Source organism: Lampris incognitus, chromosome 17 (genome assembly GCF_029633865.1).
Source record: "Lampris incognitus isolate fLamInc1 chromosome 17, fLamInc1.hap2, whole genome shotgun sequence".
NCBI lineage: Eukaryota > Metazoa > Chordata > Actinopteri > Lampriformes > Lampridae > Lampris > Lampris incognitus.
The window spans coordinates 25,244,386-25,265,619 of NC_079227.1; the positions used below are offsets into that span (position 1 = coordinate 25,244,386).

Consider the following 21,234-nt stretch of genomic DNA (forward strand, 5'->3'; position numbering starts at 1 on the left):
CTCCTCCGATATACGGGGAGTCACCAGCCGCTGCTTTTCACCTGACAGCGAGGAGTTTCACCAGGGGGAGGTAGCGCGTGGGAGGATCACGCTATTCCCCCCCAGTTTCCCCCCCAAACAGGCACCCTGACCGACCAGAGGAAGCGCTAGTGCAGCGACCAGGACACATGCCCACATCCGGCTTCCTGGCCGCAGGCATGGCCAATTGTGTCTGTAGGGATGCCCGACCAAGCCGGAGGTAACACGGGGATTCGAACCGGCGATCCCCGTGTTGGTAGGCAACGGAATAGACCACCACACGTTTCCCCACATTTCCCTTTCTAGACATCTGATACTGAAAGTATGAAAAACAGACTTGTTCCTTTCATTTGCACTGACTCAGGTCTAATTTGAGTCTGCGATGCAGCGAAAACCTCCGATAATCGCATGGTTGAAATATTTGCAACCGTATCCACAAAACTTATATATTCTGATCCGGTTTCACGCATCACATTAGAAAACATCAGATGCGACGCTCACCGTAAATCTGAGGTTGACACAAACAAACACAGACACACACACACACGCAGAGAGAGACTTGTGGTGGATACTGTGACACACAAAGGGAGGGAAACTGAGTTTAAACGTTTTATTTTGATGGGGGGGTTTTGTTTTTCACACCACGTCCGCAGAAAAGACAGGAGGGATGCACAGCGATGTACTCTTCAGCGTATAGACACTGAAAACGCTCTCTCCCTGTCTCTTCCACATGTGCCAAAACGCCACCCACATCTCCGCCTCCGTTGAATCGACCCGTTAACCTCTCCTCTCGCCGGTCCCCCCGGTCTGAAGTGTCCTGACGATTTATTTTCAACAAGTAAATCAAAAACAAGCCAGCAGCCACCTGTCTGATTTGCATGTGCTGCTGGACTGGATCAGTCATTAAAGGCTCACACTCTCCGCCGACATAGTTTCTGGTTTGGATTTACATTTAGTCGTCAATGGCGCCAAATGCGTCCCTACTTCGGCTGACTACATCTTCGGCGCATGCTGGGTGCGTTCACATTTAGTCATTTTATGCTCCGTCAAATTACATTTCTATCATCCGACGCTAATGGCAGACGTGAAGGAGAAGTAAGCGGAGTGGATGTCGACAAATCTTCACCTAGACGTACTGCTCCACAGAGAGCTGCAAGCATGGCTCCTCCACGCCGCTGTAACACACGCATGCACACGCACACACACGCATACACACGCATATGGAAGAAATCATTACAGTTATGCAAGTCTGTGCACTAAAAATCTTTTGTCAGTGATACGCCGTATTTTGAAACCCCACTGTTACCCTCTGCTAAAACCGGAGAATAAGATGTAGACGTTGCACAACTACATGGGAGTTGCATGAGGATAGCCACACAGTTGCTGACACCGAGAGGGCCGCGAAACCGGAGTCAAACTCCACGTATGCGTGCGAACCTACACGGCCGATAAACACGATTCTGCTTCTGATCAACATGTTAGTCTTGTTAGTGATGGGCGAGGCAGGGGAAACAAGACAGGATCCTCTGTTAGAAAAACACACATAGACGTCGTCTGCAGCTGCATTTGCTCCTCACATGCAGTTGCACACAGTGTGCAGTTGTCTATTTTTGTGGTTGTTGTTTTTTTGTGTGTGTGTGTTTTTTTTTTTTTTACAATTTACCCGTTATCTGTGTTGCTGGAGAAGAGGCGTGCCCCTACCTGAGGACATAGGTAACACAGAGGACGCAGAGAGACTGCTGGACTCTGGGGTTAAACTTAGAGCGGGGGGCGGTGGAGATGATCGCACTGTGAGTCTCCACCCACACGTAACCCCCACCTCTCACCAGCATCCTGTACTGTCCGCTCACCGATTGGCTTTTAGAGCACACTAGAGAGAGAGAGAGAGAGAGAGAGAGAGAGAGAGAGAGAGAGAGAGAGAGAGAGAGAGAGATTAAGGGGAGCAATAAAAGAGAGAGAGAATAATGATAGCAAGAGAGAATATGAAGGGAAATTAGGTCCGAACGACAGGGGGTTTGCGTACATGGGAGTGTGGGGTGTGGATTAAGGAGCACGCTGTTTTGTTGTGTCCTGTGTATTTGCGTGCATGTGTACGTATGTGCGTGCATGTGTAGGGGCGCTGTGTCGGTGTCTGGGGTGGGGTTGGCGGGTATGTCTCTGCAAATATGTATGTTCCTGCATGCGGCCCAAAACTCACAGTCCACATGGCTCTTGCTCAGGCAGTTTGCGTCCTGTGTGTGACAGAGAACGTACAGCGAGCGACCCAGGAGCTCCACGGGACTGTAACCCAAAAGCACTGTCACCCTGCAGAACACACACACACACACACACACACACACACACACACACACACACACACACACACACACACACACACACACACACACACACACGCATAGACAAGCATGAGTAAAAGTAAAAGTGCTGCGCTCCTAATTCCTCCACGAAGAACCGTTTGACAGCACTAATACTGATTAGAAACAGGACGGAGGGTACTTTACAGTGCTAAGCGGTTATCACAGTATAGTAATACCAGTAAATGTGCCAAAGACGGTTGAATCGGCTCATCTGGATACAAGGCTTCATTGACAGATACTGACATCTTCAGTCTAAACTGACTGCAGGTACCCCGGCCCCTTATAAACAATACACGACCGAAACCAACAACCAGTTTCATATGCAGCTATATAAGTGTGACCATTAATTAGAGTTACAGTGGCCATGTGGACTACTCACAAAGGATTTGGGAAGGTTTGCAATCACAGCATTGTAAGATGGCACTTACACTATTGATCTGTTTGTGCCGGCGGACCCGATCCTTGGGTTGGACCAAGAGTACATCTGTCACCATCTTACAATGCTGTGATTGCAACTACTCCCCGATTCCGCTGTGAACAGTACGCATGGCCATTGAAACTCTAGTTAATGGCCACGCCCACATTTGCATATGAAACCGGTCGCTGGTTTCGGTCGTTATGCAGCTGTGTTGTGTATAAGGGGTGGGTATACCTGCAGTCAGTTTAGCCTGAAGATGTCTGAAGATGTCTGGAGATGTCTGAAGGTGTAGCTGAGTGATGAAATGTATCTGTCGATAAACATTGTATCCGGATGACCTGCTCCGACCTGCTTTGATTTGCTCACCTGGATTATTGAGCATGCATCGAAACAAGTCGATGCAAGCGCCTTATTCAGTGTGCGTTTGTGTATCTGTGTGTGTTGCATGTGTGTGTGTGTGTGTGTGTGCGTCTCTCTGCTGGCCTTTGTGAAAGTCGTAATTGTTTTTCGTCTGTATAACCACCTGTGGTCACAGTGTGTGAACCTCATGTCCAAGCTGTGCTGGCTGGTGAATGTGTGTGTGCTGAGGAGTCTGTGTGAGAGGGGCAAGGGCTGGCAGGTGAGGAGCAGGCAGGAGGGAGAGGAGGGAGGCACACACACCTTCACACGGCCCTGACAGCGGAGAACCTGGTTGGTGGAGGAGAATCATCATAGAATAAGTCACACGAATGGATTATAGAATTATTATACAATAAAACCTACTGAGGTCAAAGAACCTCGTGTTGGGGTCATACAGGTAATGTAGCGATCAATTCCGTTGCCTACCAACACGGGAATCGCCGGTTCGAGTCCCTGTGTTACCTCCGGCTTGGTCGGGCGTCCCCACAGACACAATTGATCGTGTCTGCGGGTCAGAAGCCGGATGTGGGTATGTGTCCAGGTCGCTGCACTAGCGCCTCCTCTGGTCAGTCGGGGCACCTGTTCAGGGGGGAGGAGGAACTGGGGGAAATAGCGTGATCCTCCCACACGCCACATCCCCCTGGTGGAACTCCTCACTGTCAAGTGAAAAGAAGAGGCTGGCGACTCCACGTGTATCGGAGGAGGCATGTGGTAGTCTGCAGCCCTCCCCGGATCGACAGAGGGGGGTGGAGCGGAGACCGGGACGGCTCGGAGGAGTGGGGTAATTGGCCGGATTTTTTTCTCCAATTCGGGTGGTGTGTACACCATGTGATCAGCGTTTTGTATCCAGAGCATCCACAGTATCATGACGGTATCAACACAACGGCAGCAGTAAACCCCTACTGCTGACGGTGTACGTGCACGGAGCGTGCACGGGACTCGTACTACGGTTACTCTCACCTTCCAAGTGGCTGACTTAAGGTTTGTGGTCCTTCCAGTCTGTGTCAACGTGCTGCACATCCTCATGACGAAGTCTCTCTTATCCCCCCGCCAGTAACACCCTGAAACCAACGTGCGGTTATTTGACCACAGGGGCTATATGGTGCCTTTGTCATTTCCTCTCACAGTTTACTCTGACAGCACAGGGGGAAATGAAGGGTGACCATTTGATGGCTGTAGAGGAAAGGTACTCCCCCCCCCCCTTTCCATTACTCTCCCTGAAATCGCCCCTTCAGCGAAACGATGCACACAAACTCCAACGGAAACGGACTCTTAACACCCACAATACTGACATTACACGTTCATTCACACTTTGGGAAGATTTATAATAGAGGCTGATGCCATAAAAAACACACACACGCACACACATGTACCCACGCACACAGACATACTCACCTGCTGAAAGACAGAGGTTATTTTTGATCTCCTCGTGGTCACAGGGATGAGTAAATTCATAGATGTTGCATCCCATCAGCTCAGCCTGTGCAGAAACGCATGTGCGATACACACTTCAGGTCTACATGCACATACAGTCATGCACAAAACTGTTTGCGAGGGCTGGTTTGAGTGTGTGTGTGTATGTGTGTGTGTGACTGTGCGAGTGCCGTACCTCAGTCAAGCCCATGTATGTGCGGACGTTGTCAGAGAGGAAAATGATGTCTCCATCCGCAGACACCACCATTAAAAAGCCCTCGAGTGTCCTCAGGTACAGATCGGTCTCCTCCGTCAGCCCCAAGGCCTCGACTCCTTCCTTGACCTTCTCCGCCTTGTGCTTTTGGCCTCTATTCTCTCCCTTCTCTAAATAAAGGTCTTCCTCTCCGGCGTCCAACATCTGTCTGTAATTCGTTCTTTGGCTGGCCTCCCTGTGCATACCAGCGATGCCTGAGACAGAGAAACTGGTGATGACTTAATAGTGCGTAGTGTGTCTGTAGGGTGTCTGTAGTGTGTCTGTCAGGCCGCATTTCCTGTTCAGGTTGCCCGTTCTGCCTACATCTGGGATTTCCTACAGCCTCGCTGACTGTGTTGCCGCCCAGTGCTGGCTGATCTTTCTGGCGCAGCCGTGAAAAACAAGCTCCACCGTGGGAATAATAAGCGTTTCTAATTTCCTCTATCCAGTGAATGGCGGATATCACAAAGTTTATATTCTGCTCGGGGTGTGCGGTGTGCTGCAGATACAATACAACACGTTGTTAGGGTGCATAAGACGGTACGTGAGCAGCATAAGTGAATCGAACAAATTCACAGATATTACTCTGTCTTGTCTGTGAATGTTCTCATTCACGATATTACTCTGTCTTGTGAAATGATTCATATCCCGCAGCATGTTATCTTCCATTCATCATCATTATCGTCATTATCGTCATTATCATCAGTCTACTCCTGTAAGTCAGACGGACATAATGGCCCCTCAGTCTTACCTGTGAGCAGCGTGCGTGTGCGGATGTAGCTGATGGTGAGGCGGATGATCGAGGGTTTGTCAAGCTGTGTTTGTGGGGAAGATTGGAGGGGCAAGAGATGGACCAAGTCGCTGAATACATCCGACTCCACCCTGCGTCTCCTCCTCGCCGCCTCACGACTTATGGCCCTGGTCAGAAAGAGTCCAAGTTGCACGATAAAAGAGAGGGAAGTAAGTCGGCGTCACACCAATCCTCAGGCCTCTGCACTCGTGCCGATGCGGGGAGGGCTGCGGACTACCACATGCCTCCTCCGATACATGTGGAGTCGCCAGCCGCTTCTTTTCACCTGACAGTGAGGAGTTTCACCAGGGGGACGTAGCGCATGGGAGGATCACGCTATTCCCCCCCAGTCCCCCCTCCCCCCCTGAACAGGCGCCCCGACTGACCAGAGGAGGCCCTAGTGCAGCGACCAGGACACATACCCACAACCGGCTTCCCACCCACAGACACGGCCAATTGTGTCTAGGGATGCCCGACCAAGCCGGAGGTAACACAGGGATTCGAATCAAAGAGGGTTGAATCAGTTCATCTGGACACAACGTTTATGGACAGATACGTTTCATCACTCATCTAAGTGACCTCTTCAGTCTAAACTGACTGCAGGTGTCCCCACCCCTTATAAACAATACTGTACAATACAGTTGCCTAACAACTGAAACCAATCACCAGTTTCATATGCAAATATATGGATGTGAACTTTAAATAGCGTTTCAGAGGCCAGGTGTACTTTTCACAGAGGATTAGGGATTGCTGCAATCGCAGCATCGTAAAATGGCGATAGATGTGTAACGCCTGAAACCAACGGCCAGTTTCTTGTGCTAATATGGGTGTGCCCATTAACTAGAGTCTCGATGGAAAGTCTAGCTAAAGGTCACACCCATACTTGCATAGGAAACTGGTCGTCGGTGTATTAGGCAACTGTATTGTGCTGTGTTGTTTATAAGGGGTAGGGACGCCTGCAGTCAGTTTAGGCTGAAGAGGTCACTTAGATGAGTGATGAAACGAGTCTGTTAATAAATGTTGTGTCCAGATGAACTGATTCAACCTTCTTTGATTATTTTTACCTGGATTATTGAGCATGCATCAGGACACAGGGATTCGAACCAGCAGTCCCCGTGTTGGCAGGCAACAGAATAGACTGCTATGCTATCCGGACGCCTTCCTTGTTACTGTGTTGCCGAGATAAAAGTGTACCGAGTTTAAATGAAGACATTCAAGTCTTTCCTTTTCTTAGGGACGCCAACTTTACCAACGTCCCCAAGAAAAGGACTGTAACATATTAGTTATTAAGGCGAACATAAATCGTCATATTACTTATGGTGTACCCCAGGGGTCGGTTTTAAGTCCAATACTGTTCATTCTGTACTTAAATGATATAGGCAAGATGTCAAAAATATTGAAATTCGTTTTATTTGTGGATGACACGCATATATTTTGTTCTGGTGAGAATTTACACCAGCATTTGGAGGTGACCACCAGAGAAATTGAAAAATTAAAACAGTGGTTTGATAAAAACAAATTACCCTTAAATCTGGACAAAACAAAGTTTATGTTGTTCGGAAATTATAAAATAAACACCAAAGTAAAAGTAGTGATAGGTAATGTCCAGCTAGAAAGAGCATCCATCCATCCATCCATTAGCCAAGCCGCTTATGCTAATTAGGGTCACGGGGATGCTGGAGCCTATCCCAGCAGTCACTGGGTGGCAGGTGGGGAGACACCCTGGACAGGCTGCCAGGCCATCACAGGGCCCAGACACACACACACACACACACACACACACACACATTCACACCTAGGGACAATTCAGTACGGCCGATTCACCTGACCTGCATGTCTTTGGACTGTGGGAGGAAGCCAGAATTATTATAATGATAATAATAATCCATTAAAAAAAACCAACTGTAGGTTTTACACGGCTGGGTATGTGAGTTTAAGAATGTCAGTAAGGTATAAAGAGAAATGTAGAAAGAGTATATGAAAATAAATTCCTCGGTGTGATACTAGACCACAGAATCTGCTGGAAACCTCACATAACATATGTGCGAGCAAAGCTGGCAAGGAGAAAAGCAAGTCACATTTTGGATAATACATCCTTATACCCTCTGTGTTGTCCATTTATTTTACCCTATCTGATCTACTGTGTGGAGGTATACGTTAACATCTACAAAACCAACCTACAACCTTTATGCATACTACAAAAAAAAGAGCCATGAGGACGGTTAACAATGTAGGATATCATGAACACACCAACAAGCTGTTTTTAAAGTCAAGTGCCTTGGAGTTCAGGGATTTGGTAGAGTTTAACACAGCACAAATAATGTTCCGAGCAAGAAACAACCTCCTACCGAGTAACGCGCAAAACATATTCTCAGATCGAAAGGGGGAAAATAATTAGATTTTAAAGAAATTATGTGTCGGCACATAAAGAGCAGGGGCATTGCAATCTGTGGGGTGCAAGTGTAGAGCAGGGTGAGCATGGAGCTCAAACAGAGAACAAACATTACACAGCTCAAGAAGAAGTACGCAGGCCTGATCATCAAGAGATACCGGGACGATGACCGGTTGTGTTACTGTCTCGGTTTCATTTATCTCCAAACATCTCTTATTACTGTGACACCGAGCGGATATTTGGGTTGTACGTAGCACTGAGATCTGTTTATTCTCGGTACACGGCACTAGGATGGGTTTCCTTTTTCTTCTTTTCTTTTTCTTTCTCTCGTGTGTTTTTGATATGTGTGTTTTTCTCTCTCTCTCTCTTATTGTTCCCAGTAGTGGAGTTTGCATTGTGCAACACAACTTGCATTGCAATTGAACCACACAGCACAGTGGGAAGTGAGTTTGTAATGTACAGCGGCTGAATTTACTCAAGAGTAGGTGAGAAGGGATGGGGGAAAAAATAAGTGTACACTTCCTCCTACTCTTCTTTGAGCATGTAACAAATAAGCTGATGCGTAGGGAGATTTGCCCGCCGAGTGTGATGTGTGGATTTGTTGATCACTTCAGATTATTGGCAATGGCTTATCTGTATGTTATATACTGCTTATTCACATGTTCGAAATAAATCATCGTCCATTCGTAGGTTATAGAAATAGTACAGAGAGAGCTGCGGGCTAAACATACTTCTCAAAATGAAGAAATCACAGGCCTGTTCACTATTAAATGAAATGGGACTTACCTTCTCTTCTCCCTGTCTGCTGTCATCCCGTCAAAACGTGGCTTTTCCCGGTGGCGGTGTTAAAACTTGGCTCCCCAAAAGAAGGAAACGGCAGGGCTTCGCAGCCCTGTAAATCTCTCCACAGGATTAGGCAGAGGCTCGGCTAACGCCTTGCCGAGAGGCACAGGGCAAGTGAGGATGTCTTGATTGATGAGTCGTTACCGTGCGCGCTCCCAGCGTGCACATCACAGACAGCCCCATCCAAACAAAGCCACGCTATAGGTCAGGTGGCCGGCAGAGGCAACCTCCCTTTCCTCTCCTCCTTCGTGATCTGCACAATACTGCACTGCTCTACCTTCACCTATTTGCTTCTCTTTCACAGTAACCCACCTACACACCAAAAACTGCAACAACAACAAAAAAAAAAAAAAAAAAAAGAGGAAGAAAACACAAAGGAGGCAAGCGCTGATGTATAGACAGCTCAGTGTTTTTTATTGGAGTCTGACCAGACAGGACTAGCCCGGCTGTTACACTACATTTGGCACAGAGTAAGATAGTGTGACCAGGAACAGCCCTAACCCTGGGTGCACAAAGCTTCACTACGCACTAACTCTACAGCACACAGAGCAACCAGCTCACCCGTCAAACACTGTACAGTACACACAACTACAGTCCTTTCTCTGTGTGTGCATTTGCGTGTACGCGAGAGAGAAGGGGGGGGGTAGGAGGGTAGCAATGTATATTTGTATGTGTGTGTGTGTGTGTGTGTGTGTATGTGCACGAGTGTGTATCTGCAAGTATGTTTTTCTGTGATTGCAAATGTGTGTATGCATGCATTTCTGCATTGGTGTGAAATGAGAGGTAATTCAACTGCTGGTTTTCCACATTTCCTGCTACCAGGGTGTTGTAACAGACCTATCAATAGAGTAGTTGTAGTATTGTACACAAATGTTTCCTCCAGATACATTTTACAAGAATAATGACAATAATAGCAATAATAATAATAATAATAATAATAATAATAATAATAATAAAAAAGAAGAGAGAGAGCCAAAAGAATACAAAGCCATTCATGGAAAAAAAGAAGAAAAAAGCAAGTCAGAAAAGCAGGCAAGTGATTTTGGCTGAATGAGATGGATGCTGAGGGTCGGGTGGGGAAGGGGAAAAGGGGGGGGGGATCAAGCAGAGAATACTGATGGTAACTATGGAAACGAAAATGATGAGGACGAAAGTCAAAAGACCAAATAAGGAAACGAAAATTCACTCATTCACACCAAATGATAATGTACATTCATGACTAAACGCACGCGGGCGAGCGCACTCACGAGGCGAGCACTGACTCAGACGCCTCACTGTAACTGAAAGTAACAGATAACAATGGATGGAACCACATGAAAACTGAGATATTTCCCCCAAAGGACACATTTCACTGCTGCACCTGTTTGCAAAGTCAAAGGTCGCCTGTAACACTCTCCTCCACATAATTAGTTAATTAGCCTGTAACTTGATTTCACGATTCACTTTGTACATAGAGACGGTATGAAATAGGATGTGTGCGTGTGTGTGTGCGTGCGTGTGTGCGCGTGGACTGAATCGGCGAAAGGTAGTGAGATGTAATGTAAGAAACAACACTGTAAAAATGAAAACGTAATAAAAACTAAACAAATATCGAACACAGATTCAGTCATACCACGTATCTGATCGAATACACTTTGAGGGGAAAAATGAACTCCGAACAACACGAAATAACAAAAAAACAAACGGGGCAACAAAACAAAAAAAACAACAACTAGCAAATAAACAGAGGAAAATAAAAACCTATATTTATAGTCAAGGTATTGCACAAAAGGGTATTTGGGCCGACTGGTCCACATTAAGAGTTTTACACAGGTAGGGTTCTCCATGCACCACCACTCACCTTCACTAGCAGACAACACCAACACAATACAGCCACTCAACACAAGCTATGTACAAGCCCCTGCACCCATCACCCACAGTCCACGTGTGTACAGGTGTTGGGCGGAAGAAGCAACCAGAGTCTGTGTGTGTGTGTGTGTGTGTGTGTGTGTGTGTGTGGGTCTTTGTGCTTGTGTTTTTCTGGGTGTGCACATGAGCACGTCGGTGTGTGTAGGTGTTTGTGTATGTGTGCAAATCGGTGTTCGACTGTTTGCTGAGTAGGTGTACGAGAGTGCCTGTGTGCGAGTCAGCTTTAGTGTATATTGATCTCTGTGTGTGTGTGTGTGTGTGTGTGTGTGTGTGTGTGTGTGTGTGTGTGTGTGTGTGTGTATACATATATGTGTATTCATATTCATAGTCATATTCATTATAAAGCCAGGCAACAAGAACAACACAATGCAGTAAATAATATTAAAGTAACAACAACCAATAGCTTCAAAGTAAAGGAGTGACCGTGTTGTGTGTGCAGCGTGTGTATTTGTGAAGGGATCTGTGTTTTGTGTGTCTGTGCTATATAACGTGTGTGTGTGTATCTGTGTGTGTGTGTTTGCCAGTGCATGCCTGCGGGTATGAATCATAATAGGTTGTCGTGTGTGTGTGTGTGTGTGTGTGTGTGTGTGTGTGTGTGTGTGTGTGTGTGTGTGTGTGTGTGTGTGCGTGCGTGCGTGCACGGTGTGAAGTGTTAGGTCAGTGTCTCCTCGGGGGCGCAGTAGGAGAAGTCTTTGAACTCCTCCTGGTTGATCTGTCGTACGATGGCCTCGTCTGTGGGTGTCAACACAGGGTCCTCCTTAGTGAAGTCCTGGTCGAAGTTATTCACATCTCTTTTGGTCTTCTGCAGAGGCACAGCGGAGCGGCAGAGAGAGAGAGAGAGAGAGAGAGGGAGAAAGGGAGAGAGAGAATTTTAAAACAAGTCTTTAACAAAAAAAACCCAAATAACAGACCTGACATCTTTTTAACAATATGAACAATATGAACAAAGTCACTCCTTCACAATAACTTGTCCAATAAAGACTTCATTTTCCATCAATCAACCAATTCATATATCAACTGAGAAAGAGAGAGAAAGAGAGAGAAAGAGAGCGAGAGAGAGGAGAGAGAGACAGAGAAAGCGACAGAAGAGAGAGAGCAGGAGAGACGAGAGCAAGAGAGAGGAGAGAGCGAGAGAGGAGAGAGAAGACAGCGAGAGGGAGGAGAGCGAAAGCGAGGAGAGAGAGACAGAGAAAGCATCAGAAGAGAGAGAGCAAGAGAGAGAGGAGAGAGCGAGAGAGAGAGGAGAGAGCGAGAGAGAGAGGAGAGAGAAAGAGAGAGGAAAGAGCGAGAGAGAGGAGAGAGAAGAGAGAGAGGGGAGAGAGGAGAGAAAGAAAGAGAGAGAGCATGGCTCATGGGACAAACACCTGACAGAGGCCCTCCACACTGAATTCTGCAGAAAATGTTTAAATGTTCAAAGGAAGACAGCACATAACGCCTGCCGAGCAGAACTGGGGCGTTTCCCACTACTGCTAAACACCCAAAAATGGCCCATAACATTTTGGACGCATCTAAATTCAAGCCCAAAAGACACCTTTCCATCCAAGGCATTAAAATCTCAAGAGCTGAACCCTGAAAACAGTCCTCTGAGTAGCTGATGGTGAAGCTAACCAACCGGGCTCCCATCAGCACCGCCTCAGAACACAGCAGAATAACACAAATTATGAATCCGTTAACAGATCTGTATTTGGAACATCGGGGAGAAATGAAACTAAAACCCAGAGTAGACCAAACTGTTATTTGACCCTCAACAGAGTATACAGACTGGCCGAGTATCTCCACTCTGTCAGAGATACGAAGCAGAGACGGATCCTGACCACATACAGGCTCAGTGACCACCAACTGGCTATACAGGTAGAAACAGGAAGACACAGACAAACATGGCTACCCAGAGAGGAGCGTACATGTGGTCACCGCTCGACAGGGGAGGCAGAAACAGAGATGCACTTCCTCCTCCACCGTGAGAACTTCTCTTCAGTAAGACACTTCCACTTCCTACTGTGAAGCCCAGAGGAGAACCTGGCAGTTCTCCTGGGTGAAGGAGCAACAGCTCCTCTGGCAGCTAAATACATATCTGCCTCTGCCACAGCCTGCGGGACTCACAACCACTATAAGAGCCCCAAAATGATATGCTATTAAGTCATTGTATTAAACTGTACAATATTTATTGCACTGTACTGTATGGCAAAAAAAAAATTTGACTGCTTCAGTAGGCAAAACTATGGAACCTGCTTATGTGATGCCACCTATGTACTTAATATGTGATGTAATATGAATTTAATGTAGATTTAATATGTGATGTAAGGTCTGAATCTTCTGCAAACTGCTTTAGCGGCAATGCCTTTTTTGTTCATGCCAATAAAGCTATTTTGAATTTGAATTTGAATTTGAGAGAGGGAGAGAGAGAGAAGCATATAGAGAGTGAGGGGTTCATCTTGAGGTGAAAAGAGGAACATGTTTCGCTCTCAGGCTGAACCACAAACAAACACGAGACAGTGAGGTTAGGGCGACATCTTCCGACTCTCTCTCTCCTCCCTAAAGCGCACTTCGTTGTGTGTGATGTGGAGTCTTTAACAAAAACAAACCTGTGCCTGCAGATTCTTTTATGGGAATGCTGGAATGTGTGCATGTTATTGTATGCCACTTTGGCATGTGTGTGTGTGTGTGTGTGTGTGTGTGTGTAGGCATGCACATTTTTATGTCTGTGTGTGTGTGTGTGTCTGCAAAATGGTCACGGATCCTTAAACATGAAGGTGACCCCATTCCCGTTTTTCCAGTTCCTGTGGTATATTCAAATCCCAACTTAAATGTGGCAGTGTGCATGTGGGTACGTGTGTGTGTGTGTGTGTGTGTGTGTGTGTGTGTGTGTGTGTGTGTTTGCATGACTTACAATACGTGGTTTGAAGGGTGGTTTGACTCTCCTCTGCTCCAGTAGCACCCAGTCTATCTCTCTGAAGAAAGGGTGGGTTTTGATGGCCTCTTCGCAGCCCTGGCTCACTACACAGCCCAGACGTTTGGCCGGGTTCTTCGTCATGAACTACATAAACAGGGACCGAGAGACAGATGGAGTCTATTCTTATTCTGTGTTGGAGCTGCACTTCCTTGGAAGGAGAGTTTCAGAGAAATCTGACGAAGTGCTCGCCGATCTTATTTTATCTGGAGACACACTAAGAAGCTGGGTTTTCTTGTTTCCCAATCCCAGCATTGTATAATAAAACTAGTCCCCCCCCGCCTTTTTTTTCTCCCCAATTGTACCTGGCCCATTCCCCCACTCTTCTGAGCCATCCCGGTCGCTGCTCCACCCCCTCTGCTGATCCGGGGAGGGCTGCAGACTACCACATGCCTCTTCCGATACATGTGGAGTCGCCAGCCGCTTCTTTTTACCTGACAGTGAGAAGTTTCCCCAGGGGGACGTAGTGCGTGGGAGGATCATGCTATTCCTCCCAGTCTCCCCTCCCCCCCGAACAGGCACCCCGACCGACCGACCAGAGGAGGCGTTAGTGCAGCGACCAGGACACATACCCACATCCGGCTTCCCACCCGCAGACACGGCCAATTGTGTCTGTACGGACTCCTGACCAAGCCGGAGGTAACACAGGGATTCGAACCGGTGATCCCCGTGTTGGTAGGTGATGGAATAGACCACCACGCCACCCGCAGGCCCCTTTTTTATCAGAATGTTCACACTGATAACAGGAAAGTTAAAAAATTATTTATGAATTATAATATCAGCTGTTTTGTTCTGTGGCATGATGGCACGGCGGTTAGTGCAGTCGCCTCACAGCAAGAAGGTCCTGTTTCGAGCCCCGGGGTAGTCCACCCTTGGGGGTCATCCCGGGTCATCCTCTGTGTGGAGTTTGCATGTTCTCCCCGTGTCTGCGTGGGTTTCCTCCGGGTGCTTCGGTTTCCTCCCCCAGTCCAAAGACATGTAGGTCAGGTGACTCGGCCGTACTAAATTGCCCCTAGGTGTGGATGTGTGTGTGTGTGTGTGTGTGTGTGTGTGTGTGTGTGTGTGTGTGTGTGTGTGTGTGTGTGTGTGTGTGTGTGTGTTGGCCCTGTGATGGACTGGCGGCCTGTCCGGGGCGTCTACCCGCCTGCGTCCAAATGCCTGCCGGGATAGGCTCCAGCATCCCCGCGACCCTGAGAAGGATAAGCGGTTTGGATAATGGAATGGACGGACGCGCGATAAATTTTGCAGGCATCACATTTTTATTGCCGTGCTTGACAAACTAGCAAGGCGCTATTGTAATAGCATGGAAAACCTCATCCGTCTTGCTCTTGGAAGCGAGTTAAAACACTACTGGACTCGAATCTGGCAGGCGGCAGAAGAGAGCCAGCAAACCAGCGCTTTTCAAAGACCGAGCCTGCACTCAAACATAGATGACAGGGAAATTCAAATATTATCCCCCCCCCCCCCCAAAAAAAATCCTCATTAATCTCTTGATATAGATAGCCCTCCGGAGGCCAGACGGTGCTCGGCTGAGCATTTTGAGAATGTCGATCCCCGGAGAAGCGAGTTTGAACGTGGCTGTGACAGACGGCTGAATGAGAAGCACTGCGATGCCAATAGCGGAGCAGAGGCTTTAATAGCTCTGTAGGTGGTGTGAAAAGAGAGGTGTAGTGGCAGGATGATGAAACAGGTCAACACTCTACTAGTGTTATTGACTGTGTCTGAATGTGCTTGCCGTCGGCTGTTTTGTTTTTTGCTGTCTTTTCTGCACTGTGCCTAAATTAGCTCCTGTCTCTCTAGTGGTGTCAGGATTCAACTCTTATTACATTAACCCGTGCGCTCGCCCCCTTCAATTCTTCTCCGTGTCGGTGTAAACTGAACGCTGATGTTGAAAAACATTTTTTGTTTTTGTTTGTGATTTTTTTCCCTCTTTATCTCCCCTGTTGTATCTGGCCAATTGCCCCACTCTTCCGAGCCGTCCCGGTCGCTGCTCCACCCCCTCTGCCGGTTCGGGTAGGGCTGCAGACTACCACGTGCCTCCTCCGATACACGCGGAGTCGCCAGCCGCTTCTTTTCACCTGACAGTGAGGAGTTTCGCCAAGGGGACATAGCGCGTGGGAGGATCACGCTATTCCCCAGTTCCCCTCCCCTCCGAACAGGCGCCCCGACTGACCAGAGGAGGCGCTAGTGCAGCGACCAGGACACATACCCAGATCCAGCTTCCCACCCGCAGACACGGCCAATTGTGTCTGTAGGGACGCCCGACCAAGCCAGAGGTAACACGGGGATTCAAACCAGCGATCCCCCTGTTGGTAGGAAACGGAATAGACCTCCACGCTACTCGGACGCCCCCTAAAAAAAGGAATTTGATTTTGATGCGCGTGACTCTGAAGACGGAGGTATGAGATGAGAGTGATCAATTATAGATAGAAAAGGCATTACTCTTCAGGAAAGAGCATGAGAGGTATACACTATCATCTAAGGGTACTTCTGAGACCATGAAGCTGATCAGACTGAGCACCAGAGGGATGAATAAAGCAAGGATAAATGAGATACAGTGTGAAAAAAAGTTACAATGAAGGAATGAAAGTAACGGCTCCCTCTTTGAGATGAAAAGACCAACGACGCCTCTTGACAAAGCACTATTTAAGCATTTAGTCATTGGACCACTATAGAGACTGTGCTAACAATAGCATGGGTGTCGATGGTGCAGGTCTCTCACTATGCATGGATGCACAACCTTTAGAGGATGAACTGACATCTGCACGACTCTCCTGCAGAAGACAGGGGAAAAAATGAAATGATAGAAGAGTTGTGCGGTGACAGCAAACAGGTACGTACAGCTCGAAGGATGGAAACGGCCTCTTTGCTGAGCCAGACGGGGTAGAGGACGTCGTCATGCAGGATGGACTCAAAAAGGTCATCCTCGTTGTCCGCTTCAAAGGGAGGCTGTCCAGCCATCATCTCGTACATCAGCACCCCCAGGGCCCACCAGTCCACCGATGCGCCGTACTCCAGCTCCTGGAGGATCTAAACACAGCCGGGTAACAGGTGGCGTGTGGAGGTTAAGTCATTGGACCGTTAGAGAAAAGAGGCACTATATTATAATTCCTGCAAAACCGAAACATAACACAATAATGTCTGTGTATGAGAGAGAGAGGGAGAGAGAGAGAGAGGCAGAGGGGGGGGTGAGAGGGGGGGCTGAGAGAGAGAGAGAGAGGGCGAGAGAGAGAGCGGGAGAGGGCGAGAGAGAGGGCAAGAGAGAGAGAGAGAGAGAGAGAGAGAGAGAGAGAGAGAGAGAGAGAGAGAGAGAGCGGGAGAGGGCGAGAGAGAGGGCAAGAGAGAGAGAGAGAGAGAGAGAGAGAGAGTGTGTGTGTGTGTGTTCGCGTGCATAGGGGGAGGAAACGCCAGTCTACTCATGCACGACTCACAAACTTGTGAAGTAAATAAGACAAAAAAAGTTGGTCCATTTTTTTTGCCCATTTGTTTAGTTTTGAAGTCGTCGTGCTAACTCACCAGTCCACCTTTTGGCTACACATAAAATATTCTGAAACAAAGCTGATACAAAAGGAGGAGGGGTGGGCTTAATATGCATGCTAAATGAGGGCACTTGATTAGTGTAATATCGTCCATTACAATTTACATGCATATTAGCAGGACAACCTTAAAGAGACTATCCCATGAATGAAAATGCCACATTCATGAGCTCAATCCCCGTAACGGCCCTTCGACATCTATGTGCCCTAAACTGCTTTAAGCAAGACCCCGAACTCTGAGAGATAAAGATAAGAAGAGAGAGAGAGATCAAATATGGATGTGCCTAAATTAGATATATGTACAGGCCATGATATCCATCCATCCATTATCCAAACCGCTTCTCCTGCTCTCAGGGTCGCTGGAGCCTATCCCAGCAGTCATTGGGCAGCAGGCGGGGAGACACCCTGGACAGGCCGCCAGACCATCACAGGGCCCATCCACACACACACACACACACACACACATTCACACCTAAGGACAATTTAGTATAGCCGATTCACCTGACCTAGATGTCTTTGGACTGTGGGAGAAAACCCACGCAGACACACGGAGAACATGCAAACTCCACACAGAGGAGGACCCAGGACGACCCCCAAGTTTGGACTACCCTGGGGCTCAAACCCAGGACCTTCCTGCTGTGAGGCAACTGCACTAACCACTGCGCTACCGTGCCAGGCAGTGACAACTCAACACTGATGTTTGCATATAGTTTTGTATTCAAAGATCTGAAAGTGCTGAGCTGCTCCAGACCGGGCTCAGCTCACCTCGGGGGCGATGTAGTCGGGTGTGCCGCAGAAGGTGGTGGTGGTGACGCCATTGATGATGCCTTCTTTGCACATACCAAAGTCTGCCAGTTTACAATGGCCTTCTGCATCCAACAGGATGTTATCAAGCTTTAGATCCCTGAGGGAGAGAGAGAGAGAGAGAGAGAGAGAGAGGTTATCAGGCACATCAAGATGAGCCGTTGAGAGAGAGAGAGAGAGAGACCAGAGTGTGAGAGACCGAGAGCGAGAGAGAGCGAGAGAGATAGTGAGATAGTGTGAGAGAGTGAGAGAGAGTGAGAGAAAGAAAGAGAGAGTGAGAGTGAGAGAGGTTATCAGGTACATCAAGATGAGTCGTTGAAGATTCAAGGTGAAATTGTGGATTAGAGGTCATGCTATAACAGATGCTAGCAGATGCTAACAGACGCTAAAAAGGCCCCGTGGGATGGGTGGAGAGGGGAGGTTTACCTGTAAATCACGCCGTTGCGGTGAAGGAACATGAGGGCGGAGGTGACCTCGGCAGCATAAAAGCGAGAGCGGGGTTCATCGAACTTCCTGGAGCGCTGAATCTGGAACATCAGGTCTCCTCCGTTCACATACTCCATCACAAAGAACAAACGGTCCTGGAGAAACAGGGGGGAAAGAGGGGTAAGACAGACGGACAGACAAGAATTGGAAAGAGACAGATTGAGAGAGGAGAAAATGTGAGACGAGAGAAATACATTGAGGGAGTGAAAGAGACAGGAAGGACAGACACATAGTTTGTTCACCGGGGCAAGAAACAGTTTGCCCTCATTTCTATCCAAGCATAGATAGGAAGTGCAATTCATCCGTACGGCGTTCGCTGTAGTTTTCCACTTAGTCGTTGTGCTTTGGGATGTCCTGTTGCTGGATGTTTTTCATTAATAGAACTGAAACAATTGGAAAATCCACTTCCTGGTCTGGCTAAACTGAAGAGGAACGGAATTAGGGCTGAAGGATCTATTGACAACACGTCCAATTAAGAACTTTCGTTTGCTGATTATTGTGATTCATTACAGCACAGACGGTTTGCTTAGCCAGAAAAGAAAGGAAGATACACGTACACGTGGACCATGGACCAGTGGTTCTGTACCGCACTCCTCCGCCTTACTGAGGGGTCTGTTTTTAACATCTTTGTTTTTTTACTGAAAACATAAGTGTCCTTTTGCTAAATTGAATCAACCTATTTTTTTTGGTGGGTTTTTTCCCCCCTTTATCTCCCCAGTTGTATCCGGCCAATTACCCCACTCTTCCCATCCGTCCCAGTCACTGCTCCACCCCCTCTGCTGATCCGGGGAGGGCTGCAGACTACCACATGCCTCCTCCGATACATGTGGAGTCACCAGCCGCTTCTTTTCACCTGACAGTGACGAGTTTCGCCAGGGGACATAGCGCGTGGGAGGATCACGCTATTCCCCCCAGTTCCCCCTCCCCCTAAACAGGCACCCCAACTGACCAGAGGAGGCGTTAGTGCAGCGACCTGGACACATACCCACATCTGGCTTCCCGCCCGTAGACACAGCCAATTGTGTCTGTAGGGACGCCCAACTAAGCCGGAGGTACATGAGGATTCGAACCAGTGATCTCCGTGTTGGTAGGCAACGGAATAGACCGCTACACCACCTGGACGCCCAACATGTCTGTTTTTAGCTGAAAAACTAAGAGTGACCTTTTGCAAAATTGAACTCTGCCTCTGGATTTTTTTTCTCCCAGCTTCATGACAACACCCTGCAGACCTGCTGTGTGTATGGCCTCGTTTAGTGTTTCAGACCAAAATCCTGGATTTCACATCCTGGGGTTGCTCATAAAGCCTCCTGTCAGACTGCCAAGTCAAATTCTCCCCCTTTCAGATACACCCACCAGACCTATCTGATATCTCAGTTACGTCAGACCCCGTCCTGTCCTCTGATCACTTCCGTGACTTCACCTTCTTATTTACAGTGAGCCTGAGGAAGTGGTGGGTGGACTAGATTATTCTAATGTGTTGTTACTCAGCCAGTGTTTTCACAACACGCAGTTCTTGCCATGTTTTATCAGCACCATGCTGCAGCTAGACTACAGAGGAGAAGGGAGCAAATCTGCATACACACCAACACCATGACTGGAAAATGCTGTGCCGATGCCAAGGAAGAGCTCAGTTGAGTGTGTGTGTGTGTGTGTGTGTGTCCTTCCCTACCCGTGTCTGGAAGCAGCAGTAGAGCTGAGTGAGGTAGGGGTGTCTGCGGGCCAGGGCCAGGATGCGTTTCTCGGTCAGGGTGCAGTCCACATCATCATCCTGCAGGATCACGTCCTTCTTCAGCACCTTGACGGCGTACACCTCCTCTGTCCCCTTCAGCTCCGCCAACATTACCTGAAGGGAGGAGGAGGAGGTGTGTGTGTGGGGGGGGGGGCAGATGGAAGGACAAGATGGAGAAACATGGAGAATGAGGGCGAGAAAGGAAGGAGGTCAGGAAGGACGAGGGAGAGAGGGAGGACAGCTTGAGGGAGGTTAGGACGTGAAACACTATCGGTGCCTCGCTGAGGCCAGGCTGCAACTTCAGGCCAACTACTGATTATGAAGTATTGTATGTGTATTCTGCAGGACTGTCACTAATGACTGTCTGGGTAATCAAGTAATCTATATATCAATTAATCTGATGATTGAACAAGTAAATCAGATAAGGAAAAATAACTTTTAAGCATTTTGGTTACGAGCACTCTTTTGAGTGGTCTATTTATGTAATGTAATAGCTCCCTTTTTGGCCAGAAAGACACCAATCAAATACAATTATACAGTGTAGGCAGGTTGCTTTCTGTTGAGGAGCTGCAGTTCGTACATCGTGCTGTTCTGGTAGCAAGCTCAGCTTGGCGATGCTCGCAGACCACTAAATCTTCTTTGCTCTTTGGACATTTTTTGTGATTTCTTTTTTTGACGGATGCCTTGTTTTCCATCTTGTTTTCATTTTCCTCCATTTTCTTGCAACAGCAATAATAATGTGAGTGTTTTGCTGCACTACACAATAGTTCCACATGCCCAGCAGTGGCAGCTGGTGCGAAAAGATTTTTGGGGGGGGCCCAATTTACCTTGGCGCAGCACACCTGACAGCTGCTTTAACGTCCACACAGTCACAGAGTTATTAAGAAGGACAACGCAGCCTATAGATTTAATCAGGGTTCGTAGACGGTGGATGATTGACA

At 47.8% G+C, this 21,234-nt stretch overlaps 2 protein-coding genes across 2 annotated transcripts in view; both read right to left on the reverse strand.

Moving 5' to 3' along the window:
• Positions 1-650: 650 nt before the first annotated feature.
• Positions 651-8,963, reverse strand: epas1a (endothelial PAS domain protein 1a). Its single transcript, XM_056296862.1, has 9 exons — positions 8,827-8,963; positions 5,610-5,776; positions 4,802-5,073; positions 4,588-4,672; positions 4,153-4,253; positions 3,317-3,480; positions 2,216-2,322; positions 1,720-1,888; positions 651-1,193 (listed from the first exon to the last, which is right to left on the reverse strand). Exons 1-9 carry the CDS (start codon positions 8,850-8,852, stop codon positions 1,145-1,147), a joined length of 1,140 nt encoding a protein of 379 aa, XP_056152837.1. The 5' UTR covers positions 8,853-8,963; the 3' UTR covers positions 651-1,144.
• A 2,111-nt stretch (positions 8,964-11,074) lies between these two features.
• prkcea (protein kinase C, epsilon a) overlaps positions 11,075-21,234 on the reverse strand; it is a 29,302-nt gene continuing 19,142 nt past the window's right edge. Inside the window, exons 3-8 of the mRNA XM_056296736.1 lie at positions 20,234-20,407; positions 18,505-18,659; positions 18,040-18,178; positions 16,580-16,768; positions 13,679-13,825; positions 11,075-11,593 (exon numbers count right to left, since the gene is read on the reverse strand). Coding sequence (XP_056152711.1) covers positions 11,444-11,593; positions 13,679-13,825; positions 16,580-16,768; positions 18,040-18,178; positions 18,505-18,659; positions 20,234-20,407 — 954 coding nt within the window. The 3' untranslated portion in view covers positions 11,075-11,443. The remainder of the gene's footprint in view (positions 11,594-13,678; positions 13,826-16,579; positions 16,769-18,039; positions 18,179-18,504; positions 18,660-20,233; positions 20,408-21,234) is intronic.

Coding starts and splice junctions, on each gene's coding strand:
- epas1a (XM_056296862.1), bottom strand. CDS start 8,852: ATGACAGCAGACAGGGAGAAGAGAAG. Junction 5,777..8,826: donor GCAGACAGGGAGAAGAGAAG/GTAAGTCCCATT, acceptor CTTTCTGACCAG/GGCCATAAGTCGTGAGGCGG. Junction 1,889..2,215: donor GAGCAAGAGCCATGTGGACT/GTGAGTTTTGGG, acceptor CTCTCTCTCTAG/TGTGCTCTAAAAGCCAATCG.